At 42.8% G+C, this 18,806-nt stretch overlaps 1 protein-coding gene and 1 pseudogene across 1 annotated transcript; one reads left to right on the top strand and one right to left on the bottom strand.

Moving 5' to 3' along the window:
* Nucleotides 1-7,143: 7,143 nt before the first annotated feature.
* On the top strand, nt 7,144-17,443 carry LOC144318694 (pepsin B). The gene is made up of 9 exons (XM_077905862.1): nt 7,144-7,303; nt 7,867-8,023; nt 9,171-9,288; nt 9,789-9,907; nt 10,798-10,997; nt 12,355-12,477; nt 15,764-15,911; nt 16,814-16,912; nt 17,140-17,443. Exons 1-9 carry the CDS (start codon nt 7,248-7,250, stop codon nt 17,290-17,292), a joined length of 1,173 nt encoding a protein of 390 aa, XP_077761988.1. The 5' UTR covers nt 7,144-7,247; the 3' UTR covers nt 17,293-17,443.
* On the bottom strand, nt 14,857-15,645 carry LOC144318187 (mitochondrial transcription rescue factor 1 pseudogene; annotated as a pseudogene).
* Nucleotides 17,444-18,806: the final 1,363 nt, after the last annotated feature.

The raw sequence follows: 18,806 nt of genomic DNA, 5'->3' as shown, positions 1-18,806 counted from the left end.
AACCACTGCGCCACCCAGGGATCCCGAGAGGGCATTTTTCATATGAGAGATTGGTTTCCTGCTTTTAGAGGGACAGAAGAGGGTTTGAGTGTCCCTATACCAACTGTTTCTTAAGTAACTCTTATTAATAATCAATATGCCAAAATGGCACATTTGGTGACCTGCCTTGTCCTCCACACTGTTTATCAGCTATTGTTTCACTACCTTAGCTATAGAAATAAGCCCACAGTAGGGAGAAAACCAAGATGAGGGTGGGGTTCAGCTACCTAAAGACACATTCACTGAGGTTGTAGAAAGAGACCTATGGGAAGTAAAGGACCAAGGTGACTTGCACCTGCTGCTTTCATCATTCCACCCAGATAATTTTTACAGCCAGTATCCCTTTCTTTGAGCTGGAGTATCAGGAAGATGTTCATTGAGAGATTAGGATCCTATACTGAAAACTTTCAGACTTGAATCCAATCACACAAAATGGGAAAAAAGCAAGAATTTGATTTTAAGGGACAAGATAATAGGATGTATATTAAGCTTTGGTACTTAACATTAGCTGTGTTGGCCATGAACCCAGTCTTGGTACCATTTTCTGTTTGTTTGTTTGTTTGTTTGTTTGTTTTCAGGAATTATCTCTCACTCTCTTGGGACTCTCACAATCATTTGAAATCTAACACCCAAGCTTTTCAGATGGACTTCTTAGTAGCTTTTAGTTAAAGATCTATTTTTTCCTAAGACTAAGGACCCTTAGGACCCCAACTTCTGATTAATTCCTTGTCTTATGTATGCCGTCTTTTTAGATGTGTGCTCTGACCTAGACCTCATATGCCCGAGTCAAGAAACTGAAGAATTTTTGATTCATAAGGATTTTAATAATACCTACTGAACACTATTCCTCCATCCTGACTATGTAAACTCTTCAAATATTGTGATAAGAAAACTGAATATGACAGAGGTCTTTTTAAACTGTGATCACTTCCTACAGATATGTGACATATTAGACATAATATACTTATGTTGTAAAAAAACTGGCATTTACAAAGAACAATTTTAACACTGTATCTCCTAATAGATCAGGTACCTTGAAGAGAAGGTCCCTAAGCACCTCTTGCTAACTAGAGATGGATGCCTATGTATCGTGTTCCCCTCTGCCTTCTCCTGGTAGATAATTCTGAGTGGAGGCTGCTGTGCAGAGGACAATGAGTGATATTTCAGGACCCAGGCTTCTACAAGACCTTAAATGCTAGTGGGAGAGAGAAGACAAGTAGTCAAATCATATACTTCTGAGAGAATCCAGCGATTGTGAGTCACAAGCATCTCATCTCATGCTGAGGAAGCAGATTCAGAGAGCTTATGTGCTAACAATGTCTTGCTGCAAAGAAGACTTGGTAAGTACAGTAAGAGAGCCTGCAGTGTTAAGGGTTGACAAGAGGTCAGAGGCACAGGTGGGTGATGGAAAAATCCCAGGAACGGTTGGCAGGTTGGATGTGCGTGGACAGGGACAGGACACAGGCTCAATGGGTATGACTAATGAGCAGGCACCAGTCGTCTCCACATGGGAAAGTGAGCTGTGGACACTATGTGAGGAGCTTTCTCATTTGTTTTTGTATATATTTTTTATTGGAGTTTGATTTGCCAACATATAGCATATCACCCAGTGCTCATCCTGTCAAATGCCCCCCTCAGTGCCCATCACCCAGTCATCCCATCACCTGCCCACTTCCCCTTCAACTACCCCTTGTTTTGTTTCGCAAAGTTAGGTGTCTCTCATGTTCTATCACCCTCACTGATATTTCCCACTCATTTTCTCTCCTTTCTCCTTTATTCCTTTTCACTATTTTTTATATTCCCCAAATGAATGAGAACATATAATGTTTGTCCTTCTCTGATTGACTTATTTCACTCAACATAATACCCTCCAGTTCCATCCAGGTTGAAGCAAATGGTGGGTATTCGTCGTTTCTAATGGCTGAGTAATATTCCATTGTATACATAGACCACATCTTTTTTATCCACCGTCTGTCGATGGACACCGAGGCTCCTTCCACAGTTTGGCTATTGTGGACATTGCTGCTATAAACATTGGGGTGCAGGTGTCCTGCCGTTTCACTGCATCTGTATCTTTGGGGTAAATCCCCAGCAGTGCAATTGCTGGGTCGTAGGGCAGTTCTATTTTTAACTCTTTGAGGAACCTTCACACAGTTTTCCAGAGTGGCTGCACCAGTTCACATTCCCACCAACAGTGCAAGAGGGTTCTCCTTTCTTTACATCCTCTCCAACATTTGTTGTTTCCCGTCTTGTTAATGTTCACCATTCTCACTGGTGTGAGGTGGTATCTCATTGTGGTTTTGAATTGTATTTCCCTGATGGCTAGTGATGCGGAGCATTTTTTCATGTGCTTGTTGGCCATGTCTGTGTCTTCCTCTGTGAAATTCCTGTTCATGTCTTTTGCCCATTTCATGATTGGATTGTTTGTTTCTTAGGTGGTGAGTTTAATAAGTTCTTTATAGATCTTGGATACTAGCCGTTTATCTGAGATGTCATTTGCAAATATCTTCTCCCATTCTGTAGGTTGTATTTTAGTTTTGTTGACTGTTTCTTTTGCTGTGCAGATACTTTTGATCTTGATGAAGTCCCAATAATTCATTTTTGCTTTTGTTTCCCTTGCCTTCATAGATGTATCTTGCAAGAAGTTGCTGTGGCCAAGTTCAAAAAGGGTGTTGCCCGTGTTCTCCTCTAGGATTTGGATGGATTCTTGTCTCACATTTAGATCTTTCATCCATTTCGAGTTTATCTTTGTATGTGGTTTAAGAGAATGATCTAGTTTCATTCTTCTGCATGTGGCTGTCCAATTTTCCCAGCACCATTTATTGAAGAGATGGTCCTTTTTCCAGTGGATAGTCTTTCTGCTTTGTGGAGTATTAGTTGACCATAGAGTGGAGGGCCCATTTCTGGATTCTCTATTCTGTTCCATTGATCTATGTGTCTGTTTTTATGCCAGTACCACACTGTCTTGATGACCACAGCTTTGTAGTACAACCTGAAATGTGGCATTGTGATGCCCCTGGCTCTGGTTTTCTTTTTTAATATTCCCCTGCTATTTGGGATCTTTTCTGATTCCACACAAATCTTAAGATGATTTGTTCCAACTCTCTGAAGAAAATCCATGGTATTTTGATAGGGATTGCATTAAATGTGTACATTAACCTGGGTAGCATTGATATTATCACAATATTAATTCTGCCAATCCATGAGCATGGAATATTTTTCCAACTCTTTGTGTCTTCCTCAATTTCTTTCAGAAGTGTTCTGTAGTTTTTAGGGTATAGATCTTTGCCTCTTTGGTTAGGTTTATTCCTGGGCATCTTATGCTTTTGGGTGCAATTGATCCTCTCAATAGATGCAGAGAAAGCATTTAAGAAAATACAGCATCCATTCCTGATCAGAGTGTAGAGATAGAGGGAACATTCCTCAGTATCTTAAAAGCCTCTACATACAGCCCACAGCAAATGTCATTCTCAATGGGGAAACACTGGGAGCCTTTCCCCTAAGATCAGGAACATGACTGGGATGTCCACTCTAACCAGTGCTATTCAACATAGTAGTAGAAGTCGTAGCCTCAGCAATCAGGCAACACAAGGAAATAAAAGGCATTCAAATTGGCAAAGAAGAACTCAAACTATCCCTCTTTGCAGATGACATGATACTGTACATAGAAAACCCAAAAGACTCCACCCCAGGATTGCCAGAACTCATACAGCAACTCGGGAGTGTGGCAAGATAAAATATCAATGCCCGGAAATCAATGGCATTTCTATACACTAACAATGAGACTGAAGAAAGAGAAATTAAGCAGTCAATCCCATTTACAATTGCTCTCATTTGTTTTTTGTTTTTGTTTCTGTTTAGAATAGATTTTTTATATAAATTTATTTTTTATTGGTGTTCAATTTGTCAACATATAGAATAACACCCAGTGCTCATTTGTTTTTTGAAGAGTAACATGAGAGCTTCTGAACCCTGTTTCTGTTAAGTTAGGAATGTTGCCACCAGGAGGCAGCAGCATACAGGATTACATTTTCTTTCTTTCTTTCTTTCTTTCTTTCTTTCTTTCTTTCTTTCTTTCTTTCTTTCTTTCTTTCTTTCTTCTTTCTTTCTTTCTTTCTTTCTTTCCTTTCTTTTCTTTTCTTTTCTTTCTTTTCTTTCTTTCTTCTTTCTTTCTTTCTTTTTTCTTTTCTTTTAGATTTATTTATTCATGAGAGACAGAGAGAGAGAGAGAGAGGCAGAGAAGACATAGACAGAGGGAGAGGCAGGCTCCTTTCAGGGAGCCTGATGCAGGTCTCGATCCTAGGACCCGGGATCACACCCTGAGCCAAAGACACACGGTCAACCACAGAGCCACCAAGGCATCCCTAGATGATCAGTTTCTTCTTCATATTCCTCTACAATTGATTCATCTACATCAGGGGGGAGAATCCTTTTTACTTTTTTAAAGTGATGCCATCCACTGCCTTACACCCTGGTCACCTGAACTACCTCCAGGTTAGAATATACCTTGTTGATACCATCTCAACAATAAACTCAAAATGGATGAAAGATCTAAATGTGAGACAAGAATCCATCCAAATCCTAGAGGATAACACGGGCAACACCCTTTTTGAACTTGGCCACAGCAACTTCTTGCAAGATACATCTATGAAGGCAAGAGAAACAAAAACAAAAATGAATTATTGGGACTTCATCAACATAAGAAGCTTCTGCACAGCAAAAGAAACAGTCAACAAAACTAAAAGACAACCTATGGAATGGGAGAAGATATTTGCAAATGACATCTCAGATAAACGGCTAGTATCCAAGATCTATAAAGAACTTATTAAACTCAACTGCCAAGAAACAAACAATCCAGTCATGAAATGGGCAAAAGACATGAACAGGAATTTCACAGAGGAAGACACAGACATGGCCAACAAGCACACGAAAAAATGCTCCGCATCACTAGCCATCAGGGAAATAAAATTCAAAACCACAATGAGATACCACCTCACACCAGTGAGAATGGTGAACATTAACAAGATGGGAAACAACAAATATTGGAGAGCATGTAAAGAAAGGAGAACCCTCTTGCACTGTTGGTGGGAATGTGAACTGGTGCAGCCACTCTGGAAAACTGTGTGAAGGTTCCTCAAAGAGTTAAAAATAGAACTGCCCTACGACCCAGCAATTGCACTGCTGGGGATTTACCCCAAAGATACAGATGCAGTGAAACAGCAGGACACCTGCACCCCAATGTTTATAACAGAAATGTCCACAATAGCCAAACCTGGAAGGACCTTGGTGTCCATAGAAAGATGAATGGATAAAGAAGTTATCATTAAAGCTGATAATTTGGAGCAATTGAGGCAGAGAGAGCGTGAACACCCCAGGCTTAGATACAGGTTCAGTTCAGGCAAACCAGGCTTGAAGTCCCAGCTCCGTCTTTGATTATGTGATCTCTGGGAAGTTAGATCAGCTTCTAAGCTGGTTACAATGGTTAAATGAAATATTTGCCTGGTCCAAGGGCGATAAGAGGGGGTTGTATAAGCATATCCTCTGTAGATCTTCCAGTTTCTCTCTAATAATTTGTTTCTATAAAGAAGCATTAAATCATATATATGAAATTAGAAACCCTCTGGATTTGTGCATAGCTCAAAGGCTTCAAGGTAGATTCATGACAAAGTTCCAGTTACTTCTCTCATGCCCATGACAACTTTACTTAGGGAATCATTTTGTAAACTGGCCTCTTTTACCACATCTTCTAAAAGGCTCCAATCTAGAAACTAGTACATAGGGTAGCTAGAAGGCATTGAGTGTGTCATTTCTGGGATTAAAAAAAAATCAATGGCTCCTTACTGCTTAAGGAATAAAGTCCATGTTGCTTGGCCTGACGTACGAGGTCCACCTCACCATCCAGTCACGCCCCTGTGAACACCTAGTGATGTGCTCCAGAAGTTTTATCCAGGTGCTCCAGGGTGTGCTCCACCAGTATGAGGCATAATAAATAGTTTGATGGAAGACAGGTTAATACTCTGTGGATGCTGAATATATGCTGCTTTCATATAGTTTTATAGAATCAAGAGTTTTCCTTTTATTTTTACAGTGCTTTCCATTGCAAGGGAATCCTGAGTAGAAAATAATTTCCAAATAAAAAAAAGAAAATAATTTCCAGAGCTAATTGTCATGAGGAGGACTGAGAAAACCCAGTGCCGGTCCTGTGGGTGGGTCTTGGCTTGCAGAGGCCATGTTGGGAATTGCTCTTCTGGCCACACTGGTCACAGTGTTTTCTGACTTCGTGACACAAACTGCACTCCTGGGTGCCATTGCTCAGGCTTTGCCTCTGCCTCCAGTGGCTTTTCCACTTTCCTCACTCTCTCATCTATCATCCTGCAAGATCCTAACTCAAATGTAACCTCTTCCCTGAAGCTTTTCCATCCCCCCCAGGAGCTATCACCTCTTGTCTGTGCTTGCTTCATGAATACTGTCCTTATCACTCTCAATCATTCAACACATGTTTGGATGGTAGAGCCATCACATCATCTTGTAATTAGATTATGTGTCAGTCATTAGGCAGGATGCCGACTTTGCAGGACCATTTCTGAAATTTCTTTGTACTTCCAGAGCTTAGTGCAGAAGTGAGCACTAAGCACTAAGATGGAGTAGACTTTCCATCAACGTTGGCTAATTGAGAACTAAGAAACAGAAAATACAGATCAGAGTGCCATGGGCTATGAGAATCACAGCAGAAGACTATAGATGAGTCTGATGAGAGGAACAGGAAGGAAAAGGGGAATCAGAAGTGGAGAGTCTACTGTAAATCTCCAGAAAGCACATGGACTTTGGAGCCAAAGAACAGATTGTTCTGGCAGAAGTTGCCAGCACCCATTTCCCAGTAGATGTGGGCACCAGGATCCTTCGTCCCCAGTGCATTTCACATTTGTTATCATATCGTTTGGATTCCATCAGCAAAGCCACTAATCACTTTTTAAATTGACTGCAGAGTGGACATTAAAGGCCAAGGTGTTTGCCAGAAGGAAAAACAAACAGAACCCATGGATGTGTAGGAGCACAGGCTGGTACAAGGCTAAGAAGCCCACATGCCAACAGGGGGAAAGTGCAGGGAGATCAGGGTATAAAAGAGAGACTCAATCTCCCTCTGTCTGTTCCAACTCTTGGGTGTGCCACTGTGTCCTGTGTGTCTGTGGGCCACAGAAATCAGCACCATGAAGATCCTGGTCTTGGTTTTGGTTTGCCTACACCTCTCAGAGGGTGTGGAAAGGTGTGTATAGGGATTCAGCTTTACAGTGATATTCAGCCCCAAGGCAGCATCAGAAGCTGGGGTAGAGCAAAGGCCTTCCCCTGCAGATCTCATGGAAAAGCGGGCAGATTGTGTCTTGGTACATGAACCCTAAAACCACAGGGACCAAAGACTTAAAATGGATGATGATGATGATGATGATGATGATGAGTATGTAGGTGTGTGTGTGGTGTGTGTGTATGTTTTTAAAGGTACGTTGGTGTTTTGTTGGCTAAGAAAGAGGGATACAGGGCTCATGTCTCAAGTTTATAGGAGGGACTTTGGATAAACAGAAATTTATTCCTTGGAAACAATATGAGCAGGAAACCCCATATATACCTTGTAGTGGATTTTCAGGCTAGGAATGCTGCTGGAAATGCTGGAGTGACTGCAGTGGTCAGAACTCACTAAAATCCAGGAGGATTTCTTATAAGAGGCTCTTCTAAGAGGACTAGGGAGGTTTGGAAACTTCAGATCAGGTCATTGAAGGGATTGCTATAATGGGAAAGGTGAAGCTCACTCCTTTTATTGCCTATTCTCCACAGAATTATCCTGAAGAAAGGCAAGTCCATCCGCCAGGTGATGGAAGAGCGGGGTGTCCTAGAGACATTCCTGAGGAACCACCCAAAGGTTGACCCAGCTGCCAAGTATCTTTTCAATAATGATGCTGTTGCTTATGAGCCCTTCACCAACTACCTGGATGTAAGTGAAGGGGGAGGTAATGTCCATAACCTTTGGCTAATAAGCACTCTTGGTACTATTTAGACCTCCCATTAGCTCTGATTTTGGTCTTTTTACTAAACCTATGTCTCACCTTCCTATGGAAAGTATCTGGATAATGAGTTGGTACCACCTGACACTATAGTATTTCCTTTCCTTCCTTCTTTCCTCTCATTACTGGCTCATTCTCTAAAGCTCTCTTTATATGGTTAAGAGATTTACAGTGACATATTCAAGTCAGTTGAGAGGGCCAGGAAGGAAGTCCCAGTGTTGAGCTGCAGGGGAAAGAAGGAGAGCACGTGCAAAGCTGCCAGGCAAAATCTCCAGTGGCCCCAGCTGCTATATATCTTCTCTTTTGGAAACATACACTGGTACTCAGAGCAAGTATTTGAACATTCTTTAGGCTGCAGTGTCTGCTCAGGGCATCTCATCATACTGGTGTCCTGTAGGCTGTCTTTAGTGAGGTGTTACATGCGTGTCAGATCTAGAAGCCACCCTAGGGATTTCCTACTTGGACTTCCCCTTTCTTATAGATGTGTAGGAAGAGGCAGGTAAGTGACGTGGCTGGCCCGAATTCACTTAGAACTGAAACTGTGTCTCAGTGAAGTTACCTTTTTGCTTTCCATGCTACGTCTCATTCTAGGTTTCCGGGGGCCTTAGCTACTGCGTGACCAGAAGGAGAAGAATGGTGGGGAAATATCTAACACTGGAAGAGAAAGAGGGGTGTGTGTGTGTGTGTGTGTGTGTGTGTGTGTGTGTGTGAGAGAGAGAGAGAAATGGGGAGGATGGATGGACACTGGGAGTGAAGAAAAAAGTGATTGCTTCTCCAACTTTGCATGTTCTGGCACAGAATGATAAATCCATGGAGGTATTATGTGATACAATGTACAAAAAGCTTTGGAAGTGATATCGTCTTGCCAGACTCAGCTAGTCACAGGCTTGTAATTAGGGACAAAAATCGGAAATATTGAATATAGCTCCAGATAGGAAGGAGACCTTGTGGAAGGAGAAGTTATTAACTCCCCCAAGGAAGTGATTTGGACAAATGTTGCTTCTAGTGAGTCAACCTCTCCCTATTCAAGACAAGACTTGGCAGCTGAATGAGAGTGACAATCTTTTGTCTTTGCAGTCCTACTACTTTGGAGAGATCAGCATTGGGACACCACCACAAAATTTCCTGATCCTCTTTGATACGGGCTCCTCCAACCTGTGGGTGCCCTCCACCTACTGCCAGAGCCAGGCCTGCTGTGAGTATACCACCATCACCACCCACCCATAGATAGGAGAAGAGGGTGGGGCAAAGTCAGAATTGATCACAAACTCAGCATCAAAGTCCCAAGTTCCCAGTGCATACCCTTGATATCATCCTCCTTAAATTCAGACCATCTGGAAATCTTGCCTTGGTCTAGATTTCACAAGTACTACAGTTCTGGAGAGAGACAGCAGAAATAGACCAAAGCTTCCATTCCTTTCTACATTGTTCCCTTTCCTCAGCTTTCTCCTATTGGCCCCAATTCCTGGCACTTTTGTGTTGAGCAATCCCTTAGGAAATGGAAGGAATTAGGGCAGCATCTGTTTCCCAAGGGGACAGTCTTTTCGGGGCCACAGATTGTCTCCAGCATAAAGGATCTGAGGCTGAGGCCCAATCTCAGGCTTGGTCTGATGGTCTTAGGCCATCAAAGATAGATGTCCTCCAAGTTTTTTGGAAAGTGTATTGACATTAACATTCCATTCTAATCTTACACAGCCAATCACAACAGGTTCAACCCCAGCAGATCCTCCACCTACCAAAGCAGCGAGCAAACCTATACACTGGCCTATGGTTTTGGGAGCCTGACTGTGCTCCTGGGATATGACACTGTGACTGTAAGTGCTGTTTTCATACTTCTGTGGGTCTGCTCTTTGATTCCCCTTTTCTAGAGCCTTCATCTATCAGAGAGTCTCATGATTACTAAATAGGTACAAATTCCCAGAAGCTAATTGTGGGAAAGGATGCCAAAGGCCATCTAATTAAACCTTTCTCCCAAAACAAAAGTTGCCACCTCTCCCCCAAGCAGTCCTGATCGCAGCAGACTCTTTACATTGTGCTTCCCTGTGACTGTGTTCCGTGTTCTTAACGTGCCCTCTGCAGCCACATGGAGTACATCTGCTTTCTTTTCCACATGATTTCACTCTAGGTATTTGAAGACTTTCCTTTCAGTATTTTCTTTTCTTTACATCAATCACCCACAGTTTCTATGTCATTTGTGCAGGTGGATTGTTCAATATAATAATTATCCTTTTTTATTTATTTATTTATGATAGTCACAGAGAGAGAGAGAGGCAGAGACACAGGCAGAGGGAGAAGCAGGCTCCATGCACCAGGAGCCCGATGTGGGATTCGATCCCGGGTCTCCCGGATCGCGCCCCGGGCCAAAGGCAGGCGCCAAACCACTGCGCCACCCAGGGATCCCTGGATTGTTCAATATAAAACCCGCCACTGTCCTTTCACTGTCCATGGAAGTGGAAACTAACTGCACAACACTTCCTCAATACTTGCACTCTTCTTTCCAAGACACACATCATTGAATGATGCTCTTGTTCTTTCATTTTACATACCCTACCCCATGATTGTGCTAATTGTGAAAGAAGCCAACCTCCTCTCCCAAAAAAGGGTCCTCTCCCAATAAAGGGTCTTAATTCCATTCTCTGGGCACCTACGTCTGGGAAGGATTTGCCCCCCTGAATTGTCAATCTTTTCTTTCTGATTGTCCCAGGTTCAGAACATTGTCATCCATAACCAGCTCTTTGGCATGAGTGAGAATGAACCCAACTACCCATTTTACTATTCATATTTTGATGGTATCCTGGGAATGGCCTACTCCAACCTGGCAGTAGATAATGGCCCAACAGTCCTGCAGAACATGATGCAGCAGGGCCAGCTCACCCAGCCCATCTTCAGTTTCTATTTCTCTCCGTAAGTACCCTTGCCCTGGGTAGTTTTCAGCAAATGAGGTGCTGTGTGTGCCTTCAGGGCTGAGGTCTCAAAGTTTCCTGATACAATGAGTATAAGTTGCTCTATGAAATTCATGCATCTCTGAAATTTTATTATTTCATTTTGGAGGGAATTTTACTTTAAATACACTAGAAGTATTTTAAATTCAGGCCATAAACCATAAGATGATTCTTTTCTTTAAAATGAACTATAGTGTCTCAGATTTTGATGAATAAATTTAAAGTTATTTCATTAGCTTTGTACAATTGTAGAGCTATAGAACAAGCCTGGTGATAACTTGCTAGGAAAGAGAACAACAATGCAACGATATTGCAATATATGTCTGACTTTCCAAAGTGTTCTCATAGTAATAACGTCAAATAACATCTCAAAAATTCTGTTGGATTCTTTTTGCCAGAAAAGAAATTCAGGCTCAAACATGTGATCTATGTCAAGGTCACCCACTAACTCAATGTAGATATGAAGCCATGACTCAAATGCAAATATCTTGGTCACAAATCCAGTACTCTTCCTACTCTAGTAGCCTTGAGCTTTCATGGCAAACTTTACTCACTGAATCTTTTTTCCTGAACAACAATCCTCAGGGTGCTTGGTCCAAATGTCTTTCTTCAGTGAGTGGCAGGCCCAGAGTAGGGGAGAGAAGAGACCCAAATCCTTTTAATACTGTCTACTTATGAACTTTAAAAAAAACATTTGTTTATTTATTAGAGAGAGAGCATGAGCAGCAGCGGGGCAGAGGGAGAGGGAGAAGCAGACTCCTCATGGAGCAGGGAACCTGATGCAGGGTTCAATTCCAGGATACCAGGTTTGTGACCTGAACCCCAAAGGCAGACATTTAACGAACTGAGCCAGCCAGGCACTGTGTCTAGTTACCAACATGAGCACGACAGGAGTATCCTCTTGACTGCACACTAGATCTCATTCTCTCTCTCTCTCTCTCTCTCTCTCTCTCTCTGTCAGGCCCCATCCCAGGTGCTCCCTGAGGTATTTCTTCTTGTTCTCACTCTGACCCCAGGAGAGTTTCTCTGGAATGCTTTGATAGTTTGTTTTCACAGGCCTAGTTTCCAATTCCATCTCCTCTTTTATGGGAATAGTCTGTGTTTCCAGTTCTCTGATATTCTGGGTGTTCCTCTGAGGAGCCTCTTCTCCCTTGTGCCTTGAGCCTGGTAGAGTCTGAGAGCAGGTCAGAGGATGATACCCCTTGTGCTGTGGTTCCTCTGTGTCTGAAAGACAGAGGGATAGTTAAAGCGGAGGGAGGAGCTGCCTGAAACTATGTGAGTTATGGGAAGAACTTGTGCTCTTCTCCTTTTCTCCCCAGCCAACCAACCTATGAGTATGGTGGAGAGCTCATCCTGGGAGGTGTGGACACACAGTTTTATTCTGGTGAGATCGTCTGGGCTCCAGTCACTCGGGAAATGTACTGGCAGGTTGCCATCGATGAGTAAGTACAGAGGAAAATTCTTATGGATTGTGGATACCCCTAGAGTGTTCCTCCAGTGCGACAATATTTCCTGTTCTTGCATTGGCACAAACTTCATAAAGAATCAGCAAATCCTCATGCTCATTATTCCAGGAGCTCAGTAGACTCTGACATCTAGCTCTAGACTAAACTTTTTGACTTGTCATTGAGCCTTGTCATGCCAGCAGGTTGGTCATTCCTAGACTTCTGTGAACCCATGTCTTTGTTCCCTGAAGCTTCATTATCTCAAGTAGCACAATCTTTACCAAGTCCTTCATAAGTAAGAGTAATAGCTGTCATCGATGTTTTCTATGTGCCAGATACTGTGCTAAATATTTTATATATATTATTGTATGTGTATTTCACTGCAGCACTATAAGGTGGTCAGTAGTATATTTCATTGCACAGATAAAGAAATCAGGGCTCAGAGGTTAAGTAACTTATCCAAAGTCATACATTTCACAAATTTCCAAATTTGAGCCCAGAGATATCTGATCCCATAGCTCAGGACTATGACTCAGTTACTTCTACACTCCAGGCCTTCAGGAAATCTCCATCACTGCCAATTAAAGATACACTTCTTTGGCCTATACTCAAGACCATATATAACAGCAGGGCACTTCCTACAGGTACAGCCTTCCCACCACTTCCTGATGTGCAGCACAGACTTCACCATGTCCTTGCACCTTGCCATGACTCTCTTGCTGCTTCTCTTTTGACTATATCACCTGAAGTGCCCCCCTCATGTCCTGGGTGCATCCTTCTGAGCCCAGATGAAGTCCTCTCTCCCTCGAAAAGGTCTCTTAGGGGCCCAATCTCTCTTTCAGTCCCATAGTATTACTGGCGTGTATCCCAACTTGTATCTCCTCATTTCAGGGTAGCCACAGGGACACCAGCCCAATGTGCATGAATAGACAGGGAGATAAGCAGTTGAATATCTGGCAAGTAGTTTTCTGTGCCTGGAATAGAGGGGTCTTGTCACTTGGACCAATGGCACTCACCCTTTAAGCATCTCTTCTCTGAAAAATCCTTGTCTGACCGACTACTTCTCACACCCATAGTAGATCAAGTCCCCTCTTCTCTGGCCTCCTTATTTTTTTCATGGCACTCACCAGGACTACAATTAAGTACCATTTGTGTGTTTCTGTTAGGTTTGTGGTGTCTATCTTGTTCACCATTATATCCAAGTGCCTTGATTCACCAACCGTGCTCAAAATATAAATGGAGTGAAGAGGAAGAGTAGAGCTGCAGAAAAAGCTGAATGAGGAATCAGGAACTGAATCACATAGGACTAGATTATGGAGATCATCAGCTGCTGTCCTATCGTGTTGTGCCTCATGTACGGTGTTATCTCATGTCATTAGAATGCAGTCTTTGAACACAGTGAATACAATTTACTCCTCTTTATATCATCATAATTCTTGTAAGAGTGCCTTTTACATAGTAGATGGCCAATGTGTATTTATTAAGTGATTACCAGTGCTAGTTACATTTGGCACTATGTTCTGGGCCTCATATAGGCAGAGTAAAGAGGATAAGACACAGTCCCTACCTCCCCAGTGCTTTCAGTCAGAGCTGGAGGGGTTACCAGAGCAAAACTGAGAATATTACTCCAATAGTCACAAAGACACTGAATTATTACATGGAATACAGTGTCAAGATATAGCCTGGATTTTTGGAAGTGGCATATTTTCAGAGCTGTAGGGTTGGACATTGGGGTGAATGTCAGACTTATTTATGGCAAAAGTGCCTGACCCTCTCTTTAAAAAAAAAGATTGAAAGATGAATGGATAAAGAAGATGTGGTTTATGTATACAATGGAATATTACTCAGCCATTAGAAATGACAAATACCCACCATTTGCTTCAACGTGGATGGAACTGGAGGGTATTATGCTGAGTGAAGTGAGTCAATTGGAGAAGGACAAACATATGGTCTCACTCATTTGGGGAATATAAATAATAGTGAAAGGGAATAAAGGGGAAAGGAGAAAAAATAAGTGGGAAATGTCAGAAAGGGAGACAGAACATGAAAGACTCCTAACTCAGGGAAACGAACTATGGGTGGTGGAAGGAGAGGTGGGCTGGGGGTGGGGGTGACTGGGTGATGGGCACTGAGGTGGGCACTTGATGGAATGAGCACTGGGTGTTATTCTATATGTTGGCAAATTGAACACCAATAAAAAATAAATTTATTAAAAAATAAATAAAATAAATAAAATAAAAAATAAAATAAAATAAAAATAAAGATTGAATGATTTCAGAGAGAGAGAGAGAGAGAGAGAGCAGGGTTAAGGGGCAGAGGGTGAAGAGAATCCCATGCAGACTCCACACTGAGCATGGAGCCTGATGCAGGGCTCAATTTCCTTTTTTTTTTTTGAAAGCACAAACAAGGCCAGTTTATTTTACACAGACTCCCGAGGTAGTTAATGTGGGAAACAGCAGGCTAGTCATTAAAACCCTCTCTGGGGTTAGTTCATTCAGCACACATCTCATTCACGCTCACGAGGCCAAAACGAGGTCAAAATGAGCACAAATCAAGCCCTGGAGAAGAATCCAGGCCATGGGCAGTGTCTCCAAGCTCTGGATCCCAATTTCCCTAAAACAGCTCAGCAGATTCCAGTGAAGGTAAGAGAACTTTATTTTGATAAAAATGTCCTCTTGAAGCCGGCCCTTTCTCCCATCACTAGAAAGCAGCCTTATCTGTAAAAAGCAATCCATTTATTTAGACATACTCTTTTTAGGCAACTTTTTAACTTTTTCCACCGGCGTAGGACCACTCTGTACTTTTCACTTTCCGTTTTCTCCTCCAACACTTTTTTCAGAAGAACTCTCATGACGTCTCTGTTTCAGCTTCTTTATACTCTCCAATTAGAAGATCCAATGTATCTCTCACTTTTACCGTTCTGCTTTTCTTCCATAATTTTTCCCCATTCAGCCTGAGTTCACCTTTGTAGAATGCATCTTCTACTTTGTTTCTTCCAACATCTAGGCCTGTCTTTAAGATAACATCATACCGGAAAGACTGCACTACTTTTTCCAGGTCTTTATAGTCTTTGACCACACTGGGGTCATCCTCGAGCTCCTCTTCCTGCTCACTCATCTCATGATCACTCTCTTCATCAGAGTCCTCTTCCTCTTCGGCCAGGGCTCAATTTCCTGACCCTGAGGTCATGACCCAGACTAAAACCAGTCAGTCTCTTAACTGACTGTGTCACCCAGTTATCCCTAGAAACACCTGACTCTTTTTGTATTGGTGTTCCCCTCAGGTTTCTCATCGGTAACCAGGCCACTGGCTTGTGCTCTCAGGGCTGTCAAGGCATCGTGGATACAGGAACCTTCCCACTGACTGTTCCTCAGCAGTACTTGGACTCCTTTGTGAAGGCAACAGGAGCCCAGCAAGATCAAAGTGGCAATGTGAGTACCCAGAAGAAAGGTTCCTCGCACATCCAGGCAGCCTCAGCATAGGAGCCTGAGTGGAATGAGTTCATGAGAGACAAGAGGAAGAAATGGTAGAGAACTGTCCCCCTGGTCAGATATAACAGGTGGGGAACACCATGTTCTTTCAATCATGAACCCTCAACGCAAGAATGGGTATGGGGAGGGAATAATTCCAACTCCATACCGTAAGTATGGGCTGAATGGTTGTCAAGAGGGGTGACTATTCCTGGGCAAGCCTTACGAACACATCTCACCTTGATGTGGCCACTGTCATTTGACTATATGCAACAGAGCCAGGCATATTCCATTTGTCCATTCCACTTGGGTTTTTTTCTTGTCTAAGAGTTCTCCTTTGGCTTTTACTCTGTGCAGCCTCCTGTGCCTACCCCAGATCCCTTTATATACACTTCTGTAGTTTGCTCCTCCTGCATGCAAGAGTCTAGTATAGTCAGAGTAAATCTTGATTCTTCAGTGTGTGTGTGTGTGTGTGTGTGTGTGTGTAGTATATTGACAGGTACACACAAGTGTGGGTATGAATTTTCAAAAGCACAGTTCCACAGGGTGTGCCCATGCTTCTCTGTAAGTGGTACATTCTGGCAGTAGAATCCTGTGATCTGAAAAGAGTCTAACTCATTATGGCCATAAAAGTACAACTAAGATCTTGGAATCTTGGAGCTGAGATGTGTCCAAGGAGGCCCAGGAAAGCGGAAGCACCTGGTCAGTGTTGTGCCTGTGAATTGGGCTTTGCCTTCCATGCTCTCAACCAACGTCTGCTGGAAGGTCAGGAAGATGGCTTCACTGGGAAAGGGGAACTCAGGACCTTTGTCTGGGCCCTCAGTCCCCTGCCACTCTACAGTTCTGCTTATCTTCTCTCTCAGTTTGTGGTCAACTGCAACTCCATACAGAGCATGCCCACCATCACCTTTGTCATCAGCGGGTCACCTTTACCTCTGCCTCCATCTACCTATGTTCTTAATGTATGTATACACCCCAGGCTCCATGAATATGGGATTGGATGACCCAAAATGCCATTCTGTGTCCCAGCTCACATCTGGGCACCTATGGGAAGTCATCAGTGGCAGGGCTGAGGGTGAACAAGAGGCCAGAGACCCTATAGGTGTCATGGAATATAGGGTGGGAAGTTCCTGTGGGGAAAGGCCTTTCCATTTACCTGGTTATATCCTCATGTTCTTTGTATTTTCAGAACAATGGCTACTGCACACTCGGGATTGAAGTCACCTACCTGCCCTCCCCCAATGGGCAGCCTCTGTGGATTCTGGGAGATGTCTTCCTCAGGGAATATTACACAGTCTTTGATATGGCTGCCAACAGAGTGGGTTTTGCCCTCTCTTCCTAGACTAGCAAAAGGTAGCTGTCTCCATCCTTCCAGCAGGACTCTGGGGTTGCCCTACTGTTTCTCTGGTCTGACAGAAGCATTTTGGACTATCTGACCCTTCTGTGCACTAGTCTTTTTTTCCTGCAACTAATAAATTAAGAATCTCCAAAAATCCTTGCTGTTCCTTCCAAATGTCTTCTTTGTGTTCTGCTTATAGTAGTTTCTTCTAAATTGAGTTAGCAATAGCTCTTTGGGAGAATCTGTGAATTGACCAATGGGAAAGGACATGGAGCAAAGGTTTCTGAGTGAGGACGCACAGCACAGACATTAAGGACACAGTAGTACCTACATGAGGTACTCTCGTAGAGGTGACCAGTCCTCCCAGCACTGGCACTTCCAAGACAATTTTCACTCCGTTCTTAGAAAAGAATGTGAAACAGAGTAGTCTCTAACTCAAGAATATTAAAGAAGAAAAAAGTAACCTTAGAGAATGTTTCAAACTGGCTCTCTGAGGAAACAGATCAGAAAATGGTAGTTTTTCTTGAAGGGAGTAGCACATTTTTAATGAATAGTTTCTGGTATTTTCACAGGCCCCATTCCTCCCTGCTTAATACAGATGGTCTCAAGCTGTTCTCATATACAATTCACCCGCCTGGTCCTGAAAGTTTTTGAGTTTTGAAACCCAGTCTCATTTTACAGTATAAGAAGGAGAGGCACAGACCTGTTATCATACAGGTAGTGTTAAAATCAGATCCAAAACTGTGCATTAAACATTTTTTAATTCTGTTGTTATATAATAAACTCTGCTACATGTTAGCCATGGGGGCACACAATTACAAATGAGGCATGGCGTTGGCACACTAGGAATTTTCTAGCAAGTACAACATATTGCTCTTGAGCATGTTTCCTGTCTGAAGTAAGCCCAGTAGCTGAACTCACATTCCATAATAGGTTATGAACAATCATCTGCAGTGGTTTCTTCTAATGCAGTAATGCTGCCTTTATGGAGTTAAAAACTGGTATCGCTCTGGAGTTCAAACTTGTTTCAAGAAATGTAATTAGAAGGACATACCTGGAAAGAAAGATGCAAAGAATTCTCAACCCAGATGTGTGCGGGTGGTGGTGATGGATGGAGGTATCCATTTTTCTACACTGTTGGCATCATTCCCCTCCACCAACCCATAATGAAGTTGATCTTAAGGAGTTGGGTAATGTCTGCACTTTGGCCATTCCTTTTTCTTTCCGTTGTGTTTCTTTTTATGCGAGATATGGCCTTTTTTTGGTCAGAGAGAAGGGAGCTCAGTTCAGCCCCAATTCACCTGCATTCTCATCCCTGCCCTGTCAGCCACTGTTCCTGCCTCAGTATCACCTCTATTCATGCTCTGGTGGTCGGCTGCAACTATAGAGTGCAAAGATCTTGAGATGGAGATATGATTGCTAGAAACTCTCATGAGTAAGCTGAAATTCATCAGCAGGGACTGTCCTCAGCCACTGGAGCAACATAAGGTATTGGTAAAGCCAAAGCTAGAAATTCT

The sequence above is a fragment of the Canis aureus genome, chromosome 8, assembly GCF_053574225.1.
Source record: "Canis aureus isolate CA01 chromosome 8, VMU_Caureus_v.1.0, whole genome shotgun sequence".
NCBI lineage: Eukaryota > Metazoa > Chordata > Mammalia > Carnivora > Canidae > Canis > Canis aureus.
Note: the sequence above shows the minus strand (reverse complement) of the source record. Positions and strands in the feature narration are given on the sequence as shown.